This window comes from Fukomys damarensis, unplaced genomic scaffold (assembly GCF_012274545.1).
Source record: "Fukomys damarensis isolate Sample0158 unplaced genomic scaffold, DMR_v1.0_HiC HiC_scaffold_30, whole genome shotgun sequence".
NCBI classification, from domain to species: domain Eukaryota; kingdom Metazoa; phylum Chordata; class Mammalia; order Rodentia; family Bathyergidae; genus Fukomys; species Fukomys damarensis.
The window spans coordinates 3,771,761-3,787,991 of NW_022900942.1; the positions used below are offsets into that span (position 1 = coordinate 3,771,761).

At 39.9% G+C, this 16,231-nt stretch overlaps 1 protein-coding gene and 1 pseudogene across 1 annotated transcript in view; one reads left to right on the forward strand and one right to left on the reverse strand.

The window, feature by feature from the left end:
• LOC104851094 (zinc finger protein 709-like) overlaps nucleotides 1-239 on the reverse strand; it is an 8,124-nt gene extending 7,885 nt beyond the window's left edge. Inside the window, exon 1 of the mRNA XM_033757476.1 lies at nucleotides 87-239. Within this exon, the coding sequence (XP_033613367.1) occupies nucleotides 87-95 (9 nt within the window). The 5' untranslated portion in view covers nucleotides 96-239. The remainder of the gene's footprint in view (nucleotides 1-86) is intronic.
• Nucleotides 240-11,334: 11,095 nt separating this feature from the next.
• On the forward strand, nucleotides 11,335-12,559 carry LOC104854847 (annotated as a pseudogene).
• Nucleotides 12,560-16,231: the final 3,672 nt, after the last annotated feature.

Here is a 16,231-nt window from a genome sequence, read left to right on the forward strand (position 1 = left end):
GCGGACTCCGGAACGCACATGGAAGCTGAGTCGGTCTCGGAGCTGCATACATCCCGGCTTTCCGCGTCTCCCAGCCCCGCACTCACCACTGCCATCTTCCTGCTGCTGAGTCTTCCTAGAGTCTTCCGGAGGAACGCTCGAGAGCGAGGGGGACAGCGCGACAAAGGACACCGCGAGAAAAACAGCGAGCTCCAAAAGGCTGCAAAGTCGGGAGGGTCAGGGATGACTAATGCGCATGCGCAGGGTGTTCCGGCCTTTCACGGCGCACTCCGATTGGACGTTCTCTTTGCCTGGGGCACAATGGCTAGGTGCTTTGGAACTGAGCTCCCCCCTCAGGCCTGGAGGACATTTTAAATTGTGCTTTTTCGGTAGGATTAGTTGCATTCCTGGTTTAAAACCAATTTCCAGAACTCTTTTCTTGGCAGCTTGGAACTACGTAAATATTTAGAAGCTTCCCATTTCGTCTCTTTTGAACTTAGACGTTACTGTTTTGAATTAAAAAAAAAAAAAAAAAAAAGACTTTGCCAGTGTCTGCCTGTAATTGGCTGAAGCAGGAGGATCTCAAAATCAGTCCCAGACTGGGCAACCCAGTGACGTAGGATACCCTGCTCAAAATTTTTAAAAAGAATGTTTTTTGGTACCAGGGATCAAATTCGGGACCTTGCTTTTGCGAGGCAGGAGGCAGCACCACTCAGCTAAACCCCCATGCCCTGCAGAAAAAATTATGTTTTTAAACGTGGTATTGAGATGTACACGAATGCAAATGTCCTGAGTTCAACCCAATGTACCGCGAAACAGAAAAACACTGGTCTAGACTGGCTCCTGAGATTGATATATAACAGAGCACAGTCCCATGATGCTAAGCCCTTAACTTGTGCAGTCTGGGCTATCCTTTGGTAGATAGGGTCACAATTTTTCTTTTCAGTACTTGACCTCAACCCAGAGTTTTATGCTTCTAGGCAAGCACAGCTAGCATCTGCATCCAGTGGAATTACATGACACCTCACTAGGGTCCGCTCCAGAATTCATTACTGGTACAGAAAAACTTCCCACATTTTGGAGATGACAGGGTTAGTGTTGTTTTATAATTGTGTTAACACCAATAGAAGGAAAAACACTTTGGTTTTCCTATCACTTCAAGGTAGCTGTATTTGTTATCCCAAATAGTGATAATTTTGATTTAATATGAAAGTGGTTTGACTTTTTGAGAATGTGTAGGTTGTGTCTGGCAAGAAGGCTGGAACTCTGTGCCTTCTTGCATGCCAAAAAAATGTTTTATCACTGAGCTATTTCCTAAGCCCAGAACATTGTTTTACACATAAAATCCCCAACCCTATGTTGCATTCACAAGGATCATTTTTGTTTGAGAGACTTCTCCCAATGTTGAGCAAGAAGGAAGGGATAACATTTTCCAGTTTTACGCTAGAGAAACTAAACCTGGTGGGGCTGAGCACACATGTAATCCCAGCTATTCAAAAGGTCTGAGGTAGGAGGATTTCAGGCATCATTGGGCAAATAAGTGACAGCCTGTCGAGGAATTTTAAAAATGTAAAAATTCTGGGTATGGGTCTTCCTAGTACAGTACTTACTAGCCTGCATGAGGCCCTGGGTTGAATCCTAATACACTACAAACAAAACACAAAATAGAGGAAGTAAAAAAGAAAAGTCCATTACTATTTCATTAATGTATGTTTGCATATCACTCCAGGGATTGATGTGATTAAATAATCCTTAATATTTCATTACCTTCTAATCACGAAATCACTCTCACGCAAGATGGGGAAGCTCAGGGCTTTAAAATCCCAGCCCAAGGGAAAGCAAGGTGGCATCTGCAACTCTGCAGACAAGCAGCTGATAATTAAGCAAGCAAGACCCTGTCTTCCTTGATGTAAGTGGAGGGTCATGAGAATGAACTGGATGAGAGCAGTGCTAGCAAAGAGGGACAGTGGCCTGAAAGAAAACAACCCTAGCCTTCATTTACACTTTCACTACAATGTATAAAATGTTGTGCCAAACGAAGGACATAACAAAGTTTTGAGCATATTTTGGTCCAGGTGCCAACTTAGAGCCTTCCAGTAATCAACCCTACTCTTTCCTGAGGGAACAGCCCCAGCTGGGAATAGCAGTAATACCGAATGCCATTCACTGTAAAACTGTAAAACCTGTAAAACTCAAATGTGTCCTTTGCTGGGTGCTTCTCAGTCTGAGGTGAGGCTTTCTGACCAACTATCAGGAAATTCCTGTCTCTTCCTGGGACATCTCACTCAGAATCAGCTTTTTTCTTTGTACTGGGGATTGCAAGCAGGGCCTTGTGGGGGCCAGTCATGACCCACTAGCCTTTAATTTTGAAAAATAACTACTTCCTCTACAACTAAGGCATTGACACAATCTATTATCAGGATGCTCCTGTGTTAACATTTGTTGCCTTTCAAGGACACTGCTCTTTAAGCTTGACCCTGAGATAAGAGGAAATCAGGAATGTTGTCAAAGAGTCCATATTATCTGTAACCAGTCAAGGAAACTGACCTTTGCATAAGATAAAAATAATTGCTTGGTGCTTCCTGCTGATGTGCCTTTAAAAAGAGCTATTGCTGTAAAATAAATTAGACTTTGCGGCTCTCTGGGGGGACCCCGTCCAGCGGGGAATAGGAGGTGAGAGCCGCCTCTTATTCATGGGTCATCAGAGGCCGATCCGATCTTGAATGTCTGTGAACGAAATCTTTAAGAAGTTAGAGCACACGGCCCAAGTCTGGTTTCTGATCAAAGGCACTTTATTGGCTCAGCAAAACGATTATATACTGTTATCCCAGGGGGAAGGTTCAGCAAGCTTATTGGACAGTTCAAACAAATCCTCTACCAATCACATGAGTCATTCAAGCATTTAAGCATAAAGGGACAAAGCACTTAGCAGCATACAGCAATCAGTATTTTACCAAATGTGGGGAGGGGTAAGTGGGAAGGCGTACATCAACAGTTAACCCTATGCGATCTTTAACTTCACAATCTCTAGGGGCAAGCAGGACAAGGAAATACCACCTGCTTCCTGCTCCAGATCCCGTGACCCTATGGTTAGCACAAAGGGCTATTCTTTCTGTAAGATTTCCTGTTTGCCCAGGGGCTAGACCTACCAAAAGTCACGCATGTAGTCTAGTGGGATTTTTCCACTGAGGCAAAGGCTAAGGTTGAGGGCAGCCATCTTGTGCAGGCCCAAGCAGTCTGTCACAAGACTTCTTTGTGTCTCACTCAGGTTTGAGTGTTCTTTCCTTTCTCAATCCTCACTCCCCAACTCAGGCATGTTCGTGTTGTGACGGCTGGGCCGGCACAGGGCCTTTACACTGATCTACACTTACACACGTTTGGTTTTTATTTTCGGATGGGGACTCACAGTGACTCCCTTTGGTGACCTTCGATGTAAAGTCCTCCCACCACAGCTACCTGAATGGCACAGATTGTAAACTTGCACAACCAGCCACCACTGGCTGTCCTCAAATTTTCAAACCACAACTAAATGAGACTACTTTCCACAGGAGGCAGATGGTGAACATAGAATCTATCTATTTTTAAATGTCACAGGCTCTTGCCATTCTGACCAAATTTTAAGTGCTTATTTTTCATTTTCTGTCACTTTTTGAGTCTATTTCTGCACAATTTATAGGTTTGAATTTCAGCTGAGCCTGGTGACAAACAACTGAAAACCTAGCACCGCTGGAGGATGAAGAAGGAAGATTGTGAATTTGAATCCAACCTTGGCAACAGCAAATTAGGCAGACCTTGCCTCCCAATGAAATAGTTTTGCTTGTCTTTTTTATTTTGGGGCACTGGGGCTTGAACTTGTGACCTTCTACTTGCCAGGCAGCCAGCAGCACCACTGAGCTAACTCCCCAGCCCAAAATGAAGTGGTTCTGTAAAAAGCATGGGATGTAGGTCAGTAACAATGCCCTTTGGTTCAAACAATAACACATCAATTGAAATGTGGATTAATTAATTAAAAAACTAAAATTCTGAGGTCTTGCCACCTTGATAAATGATAACATGTACATTTGCCACAAAGCCCAAAACTGAAAATTAAACAAAGCATAACTTATGCCTTCCTAATTCTGAAGGTGTGTGATTCTATAAGGACTAGAGTCTCATTTTGTTCACCCTACTCAATCATTCTTTCCATCTCATACACATAACATGAGAAGAACAGGGACCACACTTACCTATTTCTTAAAAAGGGCATGTGCACATTTCAAAGGTTGGATATGTGCCACTTGTACAGGATTCTGTCATTTTTTAAAATGAAGTGAGGTGAAACCTTATTCCTAAGAGTTTAAAATAAACACAAAGTCCTTGCAGTACTGCCTGTGGGTAGATACGAAGTTCAAGAGTAAAGGATTTCTTAGGAAAATTCTACACCCTGTGCAGTGTGCCTCAGAAGTTCCCTCTGCCAATTCAAATGAGGAGGGGAAACAGTACACCTTTTTTCTCTGGGGAGGTTATAAGGACATGCACGATAAAAGATGAAGATAACAATGCTGTTGATGAAATTAAAAGGAACTTATGGTTGGCAATAATTAACTGTATACTTCAAAACAAAAAGCTAGTAGAGAAGATTTAGAACTGCTTACAACACAAAGAAATGATACATATTTGAGGTGATGGATATGCCTATTGTTCTGTGCTCCATAAGTAATGTATATTATTAGGTATCAACCCAAAATCAGTATTTATTTGAAACAGGGTCTCACTATGCAGTTGATTCTGGCCTTTAGTGCCTTTGCAGTCCAAGTCAGCCTTGAACTCCCTGTGACGTGTGTTTCTCAGCCTGCCCTGTGCTGGATTTACACATGCACTTCACCATGACTGCCCCAAAATATAATTAAAAAGAGAGATTCTGTTAAAGAGGAGTGAAGTTGAACTGATGACTATCTTCCCTAATAAGGGTTTGGGACATTCATATGGAGTGGGAGAGGGAATGAAAAGAATTTTTGCCGGATTGGAGCATATTAACTTGGTATATAAAAGTGCAAAAATATTGAATAAAAATCAACCATAGTTGTTCTAACTTTGAACTAGAAAAATTGAGACTTGAAATACATTTCAGAAACTCTAGTAGGTCAAAACACAGGTAAAATACTACCCCCCCTTTTTTTTTTGATTTTTTGAGACAGGGTCTCACTATGTAGTGGAGAGTGACCTGGAACTCACTATGTAGCCCAGACTGGTCTCAAACTCACAGCAATCCTCTTTCCTCAGCCTCCCGAGTGCTGGGATTACAGGCCTGGGCCACCACACCTGGCTTTAAAATACTACTCTTAAGAGCAACTACCAGGCCAAGGGTTTAGCTCAGTGGTGTCACACCCTGAATTGCAAGCTCAAGGGCCCAAGTTTGATCCCTTGTACAAAAACAAAACAAAACAAAAACAAAAAAAGAGAAAGCAGCTACTTAGGATATACTTTCCATATAACAACTGAATTTCATGTTTAGATTAACAGGCACCATCTCGACAGCAGGAAAGTTTTTTTGTAACCAATAAATTACATTCAATAAAATAATGTTTCTATACACAGGAAGCAAGATCAATTCTCAAATTTTTTTTATACACGAGTCAAACTTGTGAACTATTTGGAAAGGATCTCTTAAAAGAATACTCGTAATCCAAGTCATAAAAATAGCCAAGGAAAATAATAAGTGGAGGACAACATTTGCACTGTATAGTCTAAATTCATCATTCAGTAAGATATCAATTACCAATTTTGTTGGTCTTTATTTTTGGACAGGCTCTCACTGTGTAGTGCAGGCTGTCCTTAAACTCACTGTACAGCTCAGGCTGGGTTCATGCTCCTGGTGGTCCTCCTGCCTCAGGACCCTGAGACTGGGATTACTGGTACGTGACACTGTGTCTAGCTTTCACTTTATTAAAAGAAACTGAACATTACATATAAAACCTGCTAGTGTGCTGAGAATCTAAACTCTTTTCAAGGAGATTCTTTCTGTTGGTATGTAAAATAGTGCATCCTATTGCAAACCTGAAAAGTATGAAGTGTTTTATCTACCTAGCTTTCACAGTTCCAACCAACCTTATTCCAACCCCTATTTAATATCCATCCATGTGTTAGCCACAAAATTTCCAGTGTCACAAGCAGAACTGGGGCCTGGGATTTAGCTCAGTGGTGCTGCCACCTGCCTCACAATGGCAGGATCCCCAGTTCTATCCCTGAGACAGAAAAAAAAAAAAAAAGCAGAACAAAAGGACAGACCTTGGGAGGATTTAAGCAAGGTTTCCCTGCTTCAGAAGAGCACATGGCTGAACTAAACAAAGCCATCCAGTACACACAAGAATAACCTGTTGATTTTATTTCTTGATAAACTGATGTCACCAGGCCTTGCCCTCTTGGAGGTGGGTGTGGCCATAGAGACTGACCCTACTACCTAGTTTTTCAAGTGTCATAGTATTGGGGTGGAACAGATCCTGTGACTCAGGAATCTCTTTGTCACACACAAAATTTATGTCAGGATGGTGTCAGGAATTTAGCTCAGTGGCATCTATCCTGTCTTGAGCCCAAGGTCCTCAGTTCAATCCCAGGCACCCCCTCCCCACAAAAAACATTATGCCAGGTGGACTGACTGCCTCATGGCCTTTGTCTCAAGTTGTCTTTCTAAGGAATGGCCAAACAAGCATGTGTACCTTTTACAAAAATGGGCTGTAAAGAAATAGAGATTGATATAAAATGGATTTATTCTAACTATTCTCTTTGACAGAAATGACTACTTTTCTGTTTCCCCCTCTTTATTATACTCTATTACTCTTCCTTCAATGTCACCTAACATTGCTTGCTTTTAAGATCTGGGTCTGAGCTTTTAATAGGAGCAGCTTGCTTTTGTAGGTCATCAGGCATTGCCTGCGAAGGGCTGGCTCTATCGATCTCTGTACCAATGGTCTTACATAGCAACTGATGCAACATCTCACTAAAGTCATTGCCACAAACCCAATGTTAAGCCAACTCAGGATCAAAGTCATTATTCCCTTCCATTTCCCAAACCACTGTTCCATCAGGTTAGAGAAAAGGTCATATATTCCTGAGGTCTGTGCCAACTCATTCGCCAGCATCATAGGCCCTGTAGAGCTTTGCCACTATTACATCTGGAGCTGTGCTATGTGGAACAAAAGTACAGCACCAGCTCCCTCTCAGGATACCTGCTTCCCCTGTTTCTGCCAGGATCATATCTAAAGCCAGTCTTTTTCCCCAGGCCATTTGACTGGTGGGGCCTTATTGTTCTGCTATTCCTTTCCTACCATCTCTAGTGTACTGTGATTATAGTATGTATAGTTTACCCAATCTACAATTCTGTTGACGAGGGACCACCAGAACAATACTTATTCAAATCCTGCCACTACTTGGCTTCTAGCCCTATCTTGGTTGGGAATTGTCCTAGGGACTCTCATGACATCCAATGACTCCTGGGGCAAATTTTCTCTCTGGGTACAGAGTAGATATGGGGACAATGTAGGGTGTTGAATAGAGGGTAGAAAGGATGGCCAAATGGACTGAAGGACAGGCTCCACTCCAGCTGGCCAGTAAGGTCTAAGTGACAGTCTTCTACAATAGCACCGGACACCTGTTAGGCTCACAGTCCATGCTGCCCAGTTGCCCATCTGGTCAAAAGACTGCACTTCAGTATATCTTTATGTGTTATCCAGAAATTTTAACTCTTCCCCCATACACACACATTGAGAGGCACTAGGTATGATTAGGCAACCCAGATGGAGGCTTTATGTTTCTCAGAGGCTTGTGTCTATCAACTCTCATCCTCGAGAACAGTAGACACAAGGTCCAGCAGGACCAAGATACATCATGCAGGGATGCAGATTCCCAGTGATGAATGTCATCCTACTGTATAACTAAAATGTACCGATCAACTTACTAAATCATAATAAGAAACGAATGCTGAAGGGAAAAGATCTTATACTCTTTAAACCAATACACCAATGAAAACTATCCTCAACATTATTTTTCTGCAGAAAAAGCACTGAATATATGACACATTTAATATACCGCCATTTTACAGACTGAATAAAGCCTGTATTCTAATCAAATTGAAATATCTTTTAAAATTCCACAATTATCAATAATGATACCATAGAGCTTACCTAAAGACATGTAAGTTATAACCTCTTAGTTTTACATATGAGAAACTTGAGGCCTAGAATAATACATTTCATTCACTCATTTATTTTTCTACAAATGTTTGGAAACTGATTTGCTTAGGTTACAAAAATAGCAAGGTAAAATCCCTGACCTCAAGCAAAATCTTGAGGTCTGTTAAGGGTATAGATGGCAATACATCAGCTGAGAACAATATTGGTACTACTTTTACATATGTATTAAATAGCAGGTGAGCAGTGGAGGTAGCAACTAATGAGGATTTTGAAAGAAATGCACAAAATTTTCAACTGGATCTTCATGACTGAGTTTATTTTGAAAGGGAGAGATGAAGGACATTTTAAGAGGGGAATGCTATGTGAGAGGGGGCAGGTAAGAAACAGCACTGAGGTTTCAGTTTGGAGTGCATTATCATTCAGTAGTGGTCAGGGGGGTGAGAGATGGAAAGTCAGGGCTCGTGTTGTGGCACCTTGTACACCACTCACGGGACTGGGACTTCTGTGGTGGTAGGGAGGAGCTGTTAAAGTATTTACATAGCTGAGGCTTGATTAGGGTCAGACAGGAGCTTGATTAGGCAAGACAGGAGTTCAGTGTTACTTCTCAGGTAGCAGAATTAAGATCTTGGTTTCAAACCAGGGTGATTCCCTTTAAAGCAAGCTATTTGTAACACAAGTATGACTATTTATATCTATGCAATGATCTAAAGCAAGCTATTTGTAACACAAGTATGACTATTTATATCTATGCAATGATAATGTAGTTTTCTGCATTTACCCTATATTAAATGCCAAGCAGGCTGGGGATTTAGCTCAGGATTGGAAATTTAGCTGCCTGCCTCACAAGGACAAGGTCCTCAGTTTGATCACCAGTACCACAAACAAAACAAACAAAACAAACAAAACTAAACTGCCAAGCTTATTTCAATCTTATTGTTTCCATGAGGTATTGAATAGACAGTGTTCTAATCTCAATGACTCGTTGTTTGATTATAAATAGACATGGCTTTTTTTTCTTTTTTTGTACCAAGGTTTGAACTTGAGTCCTTGTGCTTGCAAGGTAGGTGGCTGAACCACTTAGCTAAATCCCTGGCCCTGGTCCTCTTGATAGAGTGGATGCACTCTCCTTTTTGAGTCAGCTTTTTAAAATTTGCATGAAGTTACAAGGGACCCGCAAATTTGACCACCCTCCCATAGGAACAGCTTTGGTTAAAAGTGGAATTTTAGTTTTAGCTCATAACCAAAGTCTTGAGTTACAACCAAAATGCCTGTGCATTGTGAATTTATAAACAAAGACTCAGGATACCAGAAAAACATTTGTAAGTATACGTGAGCATCAGTCTGAGCCCAGATGCATATGTTTGTATATGTGATAATCAGAGCTTTATATAATCGCTATGATTACTGCTATCCAGATGGCCCCAAACAACCTAGAAAAGAAGCTAAGAGGGATTCAACATGGATGAAAGAGGAGGAGTTATTTTGGACCTACTCAGGGAAAAATCAACCAAAAATACAGGTAAATGGAAAAAAGGAAGGGACACACATCTTGATGCAAAAACCCAGATGAAATAAGAGACTAGTAGGTCAAATAAAACATTCATGGGATTTCATAAAATGGCACAACAACCCACCGCTGCTTAGGCAGTGCTGAGCAAGATTCACCATACTGGGAGGTCCCCAGGAAACTGATGGGTGCTGCTAACTCAAAGCACAGATGTTAAATCTGGGAAAGACGGCTGGCCTCTTGTCTCTTCAGCCTTCCTCCACACAAAGCCTCTGTAGCCTGGCTGCAGATTTCACTGGCAAACAGATCTATGGGAGGGATACTCTGCTCTGTCCCCAATGGGAGTGCTACCAGCCCTCCCTTCTTGCTTCCTCTGTCATGTGCTCCAAAGTTAGGGAACACAGTTCAGCTGATAGGAGTGAGTGGTGAGCAGTGGCTTGAGAGATAGTTGCAGTTGCATTTGGGATTTGAGAAACTTAACCAGCTGGAAAGGAGACTGAAGCAATACTGAGCAGCACCCTTTCTCCCTGTGAGGATAGACAAGTGCCAGTGAGGGTGAAACAGAGGAGGCTATGCCATGCCGAAGTGGAGCCAACTGAACATGCGAATGGGCACAGTCCTGGGCTGTCCCTGCAAGTGGGCACCACCACAAGTCAGTAGGATGCTTGGGTGGATTAAAGAGAGACATCCAGAAAGGAGCTGCTGGCTGAAGAATGGCCCCCGGTCCCCCATCACGAATCCTGCAGCAGACTTGGTGTGGGTGTGTGGCACAGTTTCGGGACACTACCAGCCTTGGACACTACCACAGAACTGGGGGCTCCAAAGGAATTTTGTTTGTATTTTCATTTTTTTCCTCTTTCTTTGTTGGTTTCGTTTCCTTTTTCTGTCTAGTTTGTTTAAGTTTTATTATTATTATTATTATTATTATTATTATTATTATTATTATTATTATTTGTACCGGGGATTGAACTCAGGACGTTGTACCTGCCAGGCAGGTGGTGGAACCACTGAGCTAAATTCTTGGCCCTAAGTTTTTTGGGGGTTGTTTTGTTTTTGGTCTTTTGTACTGGGGTCCCATTCTCTCAGGACCTTGCACTTGTGAAGCAAGCAGCAGAACCACTGAGCTAAATTCCCGGCCTGTTTTACTTTTTAAAAATTAATCATATTGGCACATTTTATGACATTCATCACAATATGACATTCATCATTGGAAATTTGTACCTTTATGTCATCTATTTTTTCCCCATTCCCTACCCTCCCTTCAATGGCTCTACCCTCCTTATTTACATAGACTTTGTTTCCAGTTTTCCCTTTTCTTATATTAATTCCATGCCTTTCTTTCCTTTCTCCTCCCCCTCCCCATTCTCCTTCTCCTTTGTACATTTTCTTCCTATTTCACAAGATCTATTTTGCTTTTTGGTCCTTATTTACACTTTCAGTTTCTCATACCAGAGAAACTATTGGATATTGATACTGTCTGTCCTATTTATTTCACTTATGAGTACCGCCTGCTCAGTGTGTGTCCATTTAGCAATAAAAGTCTGTAATTTCTTACTGTTTATGGCTGAGTAGTGCTCCATTTTATAAATAAACCACATTTTCTTTATCCAGTCTCCAATTGATGGGCAATGGGTTGTTTCCAAATTTTAGCTATTACAAACTGTGCCTCTATGCGCATGGATGCACATATATCACTGTGCTATGACTCATTTAATTACTTTGGGAATTAAACCTGAGTGGAGAGAAGAACAGATGGCATCCATCAAAAAACACTACTATACAGCTTTGCAAGATGCAGATGGGAACATGCAGTTGGCAAACCAGATACATGACTTGGTAGATCGACACTTGAGAAAACTGGATCAGAAGCTAAGTTTAGAATGGAGTTGGAAGCCAATAGTGCTGGAATTACAGAGGTGTTAGAGAGGCGATCTTTGGAATTATATCCTCCTTCACAGCCAGTGAACAGTCACCATGCTCAGTCACATACTCCAGTGGAAAAAAGGAAATATAATCCAACTGCTCACCATACAACAACAGATCATATTCCTGAAAAGAAGTTTAAATCTGAAGCCCTTCTATCTACCCTCACATCAGATGCCTCCAAAGAAAATACACTGAGAGGCATGCCGAGGATTTAGCTCAGTAGTACTGCTGCCTGCTTTGCAAGCTCAAAGTCCCGAGTTTCATTCCTGGTACCAAAAAAAGAAAATACACTGGGTTGTCAAAATAATTCCACAGCCTCTTCCAACAACGCTTACAAAGCGAATTCTTCCCAACCTCTGGCATCCTATAACATTGGCTCATTATCTTTAGGTAATGGAGCAGGAGCAATTACCATGGCAGCAGCGCAAGCAGTTCAAGCTACAGCCCAGATGGAGGAAAGGGCATCAAGGTTAAAAGCCAGTTCCAAAGCATTTAAGAATAATGATTTTCAGTTGGGAAAAGAATTTTCAATGCCCAGGGAAGGAGCTGGCTGCTTATCATCTTCAGCACTCATGACAACATTAACACAGAATGCTAGTTCGTCAGCCTCCAACTCACAGAGTGGTCAGAAGAGCAAAAATAATAAGCCAGCAGTCATCATCATCCTCTTCTTCTTCGTAATCGTCCTCAAGTTCTTCATCAGCAACTGTTGTGCAGGAAATCTCCCAGCAGACAAAGGTAGTGCTAGAACCAGATTCAAATAGTCAGGTTGATTGGACTCATGACCCAAATGAACCTCGATATGGCATTTGTAATCAGGTATTTTACAGTGAGATGGTGGGATGTGATAACCAAGATTGCTCAATAAAGTGGTTCCATTATGGATGTTTTGGATTGACAGAAACACCAAAAGGAAAATGATATCGCCCATCCACAGTGCACTGTGGCAATGAAGACAAGAGGCAGTAGACATAAATAAAGGTGCTGTCTCATTTGAGGAAGAGAGAAACTCCAGCTCAACATTTTATATGGGACTGTAAAAACAAGAAAAGAGAAAGAAGAAACAACTCATTTCCAGGCAACCACTGAAAGGATTTACATAGACAGGCCAGGGATTTGGCTCAGTGGTTCCGCCACTTGCAAATGCAAGGGCCTGAGTTCCCTTGTACAAAAAAAAAAAAAAAAATTTATATAGACAATCCTTTAAGGTCTTGAAATTTAATTTTGTGGGTTGTAAAGTAAATTATTTATGCACTCCTGGTGTGCTATGAATATTATTCCAGTTAGCCTTGGATTATTTCTGTGGCCAATTTATGCAGTCATTTGTAATTTTCAACCATTTTCTCAAAGTAATGGGCATTCTGTAATTTAGACTTCAAAGAATTCCAACAATGAAAATTTTAAGAAAAGTATTTTATATTCAACAAGTATATTCTGTCTCCGGGGCTGTTATATAACCCTGTATATAAATGGTTGCCAAAAAAATTCCTTCTAAAAAATGATACAGAGAACTTTTGAAAATAATCTAAAAATCTACAAAATGTTAGGAAAATGTAAAATGACTTCTTCTGTCTCTTAACAGCAATCTGCTTCATTAAGTTCAAAATTAAAAGACATCAGACTCAGGGACCATGCAATGGGACATCTGGCCTCCTCTCTGACCTTGAATCCCCCTTCTTGTGCATTACAATAGATAGCTAGAGAAATCTTGAGGTAAACTCCCCAACTGCAAAGAACTGTCATGTCTGGGTTAAACTTAACTATCTTGTGACCATGATGTAAACTGAGAAATGAAATGGAACCACCTGAATGAGATCATAGCTGTAAAACCTGTAAAAGAGGAAGCTGCAACCCAATCAGAGGCCGATCACTGGCACTGCCTTTTTTAATGCGACCGAACCTTTGCTGGCAGATAAACTTTGTATTATTTTACTTCCATTCAGCTCATCTCTATGTGCATGTCACTTGCCAATTCCTTCCATGACAAAAGAATGATTTTTAAAATGCCTTTATAGTTTGTTTCTTTGTGAAACTGATTCAGCAGGCTGAAGGAAACAGTTCATGTGATAAAGTGGGCTGGTGTCCTCTAGAGTACCTGGGTACATAAATAGAAACTCCTGTAGGTAAAAATGAGTTTGTGCCATTAGTTGATATGTTTCTGTATCCAGATAGAGTGCAACTCATGACGGTGGGGTGGGGATTGATTGTTAATGGGTGTTGGGTACATTTTTATACCAAATGTATTTATTTTTTTGTGTGTGCAATTCCTTAAAATTGGAATTGTCTTAGGTGTTAAAGTTTTTTTTAAATTACTTGTATTTATACTTTACACATTTAATAATTAAAATATCTTAATTCTAATTACCTTCTGGTTTTCATAATTTAAAAAGGACTGAGGCCCAGGACACAGACTAAGGTGTAATCTGTGATTTCTGTAATAATGTTTGGAATTTGTGTTAGAGTAAGGGAAAGACAGTTTCAATATAAAATTGAAATTCCAAGGTATTTTTCTGGAACACTTTCCAGCTTTTCCTTCAGTCTAAGGAACTTAAAAGAAATGTAATTATAGCAAAATGAGACAAAAGGAATGGCTATAAATGTTTTGTCTGGAGGCAGTGTGGCCAACATGAGTAAAAAGACCCTTAGATTGGAACTTAAAATTCAGCTCTATTTTTAAATTTATGACACACAGATATGACAGTTAATTCAAATTTTGAACCACACTGGGCCTTATTAAACCAGGGCAGGGCTAGTTATAGAATGTCTTTAAAACACTCCTAAGGTTTAATCTTTGGTGCTACTTAAATTATAGATTATATATGGTGGAAGTTTTGTTTCAAATATAAATATGAAGTCTGGTAGATAGAAAAATGCTTAAAACTTTTAAGACAGTTATTATGTCTTATTTTCTTTATATTGAAGCACTGGGTCCATCAGATTTCTGCTTTAATTAAATCACTTCTGAGCCTCATAGAACTAATTAAAAAGTCAGTGTAAAATCTATGCAATGCTACCTAAAGGGAATGGATTAGAAAGGAATATCCAGACATCTCTTCCAGCTTTGGGATTCCTTGGTACTCAGCTGCCATAGTCTGATTTTATAACTCTGTTTGCCCAACTGATGAGTTAGGTTCATATGTGGGTATTCATTTCACACAATCCAGGTATCATAATTTCAAAATTCTCAATATTTTCATGGAGGTTTGATAAATCTTTAAGAAATAACGTATATTGTTCAGTTAGCTTATTAGTATGTTGCCTGGAGATTAGATGCCTAATGTGTCATTTATGTCTTCTAATTATATATTATGATGTTTCCAATATCATTTTATTTAAAACAAGAATTGATAGAAGGAAAAACCTTATGCATAGCCTTATTTTAAGTGAGTACCTTGTCTGAATCAGGAACACCCGTTTCCATCTGCTATAGCCTCTTCCAGTTTGTAAATTCTGTTTGTTACCAAATCACTGAGAAAACACTTTGACAAGTTTTAGACTTGAGCAATGAATATTTTATGAAGTGCATATAAAAATGTAAACTGAAATATTGTGCAAGTATTTAATAATAATCTACTAATATCAGACATAAAGCTATATATCAATACATATGTATAATTATATATGTATTGATATTCATATATAGAGATATATAGATAACAGTTACATATACCTGTAGATAGGTATATATAAAATGGGCCAAACATGGAACTATCTCATTAAAATAAAAGTGGCCAACTACTATTATGTTTTGTGACTTTTACACCAAGGGCATTTAAAATCTTTGTTGTACAACACTTGTGTAACAATTGGTGGCACAAGGAGTCCAAATGAGGTTTCACAATTTATAGGTGATCAAAATTGAGGCCTTACTGCTGTGGAGTATATATAAAAATGTTCATGGTGACACATTTGAAGCAATAAATGGCTTAAATAAATGCCAAAAATTTGTCTTTTTATAGTCTAGATAGTAAACCTTTGTCTGAGGAACAACTGGGAAACATTTTTTGCCACATTATGAATTCCCTTCACTCTGTTGGTGGTATCTCTTGCTGTGCAAAAGCTTTTTAATAAGAAGAGATATCACTTGTTGATTGTTCTAGTTCACATGCAACTGAGGTTTGGCTCATGAAATCTTTTCCTATGCCAATGTCTTCAAGAGTTCTATCTAACCTCTCTACTAAGTGGTTTAGTGTTTCTGTTAGTGCTTTAATGTTTAGATCTTTAATCAATTTCAATTTTAGTTTAGAGCATGGTAAGAGATACAGGTCTAATTTTTTTTGTTAGTTTTTGTTTTTGTTTTTTGGTACCAGGGATTGAACTTGGGACCTTGCACTTGCGAGGCAGGCAATGGAACCACTGAGCTAAATCCCCAGCCCTATAGGTCTAGTTTTAATGTTTTGCAAATTAAACCCAATTTTTCCAGCACCATTTATTAAAGAAGCTATCTTTCCTCCAGTGAGGGTGTTTGGCTCCTTTGTTCAAGATGAGGTGGCTAAGTTTGCCTGGAGTTGTTTCTGCACCTTCTAATCTGTTCCACTGATCCTCAGGGCTGTTTCTATGACAGTGATATGCTGTTTTTATCACAGTATCTTTGTAGCATAGTTTCAAGTTTGGGATTGTCATACTTCTCAGGTAATAGAATTAAGATCTT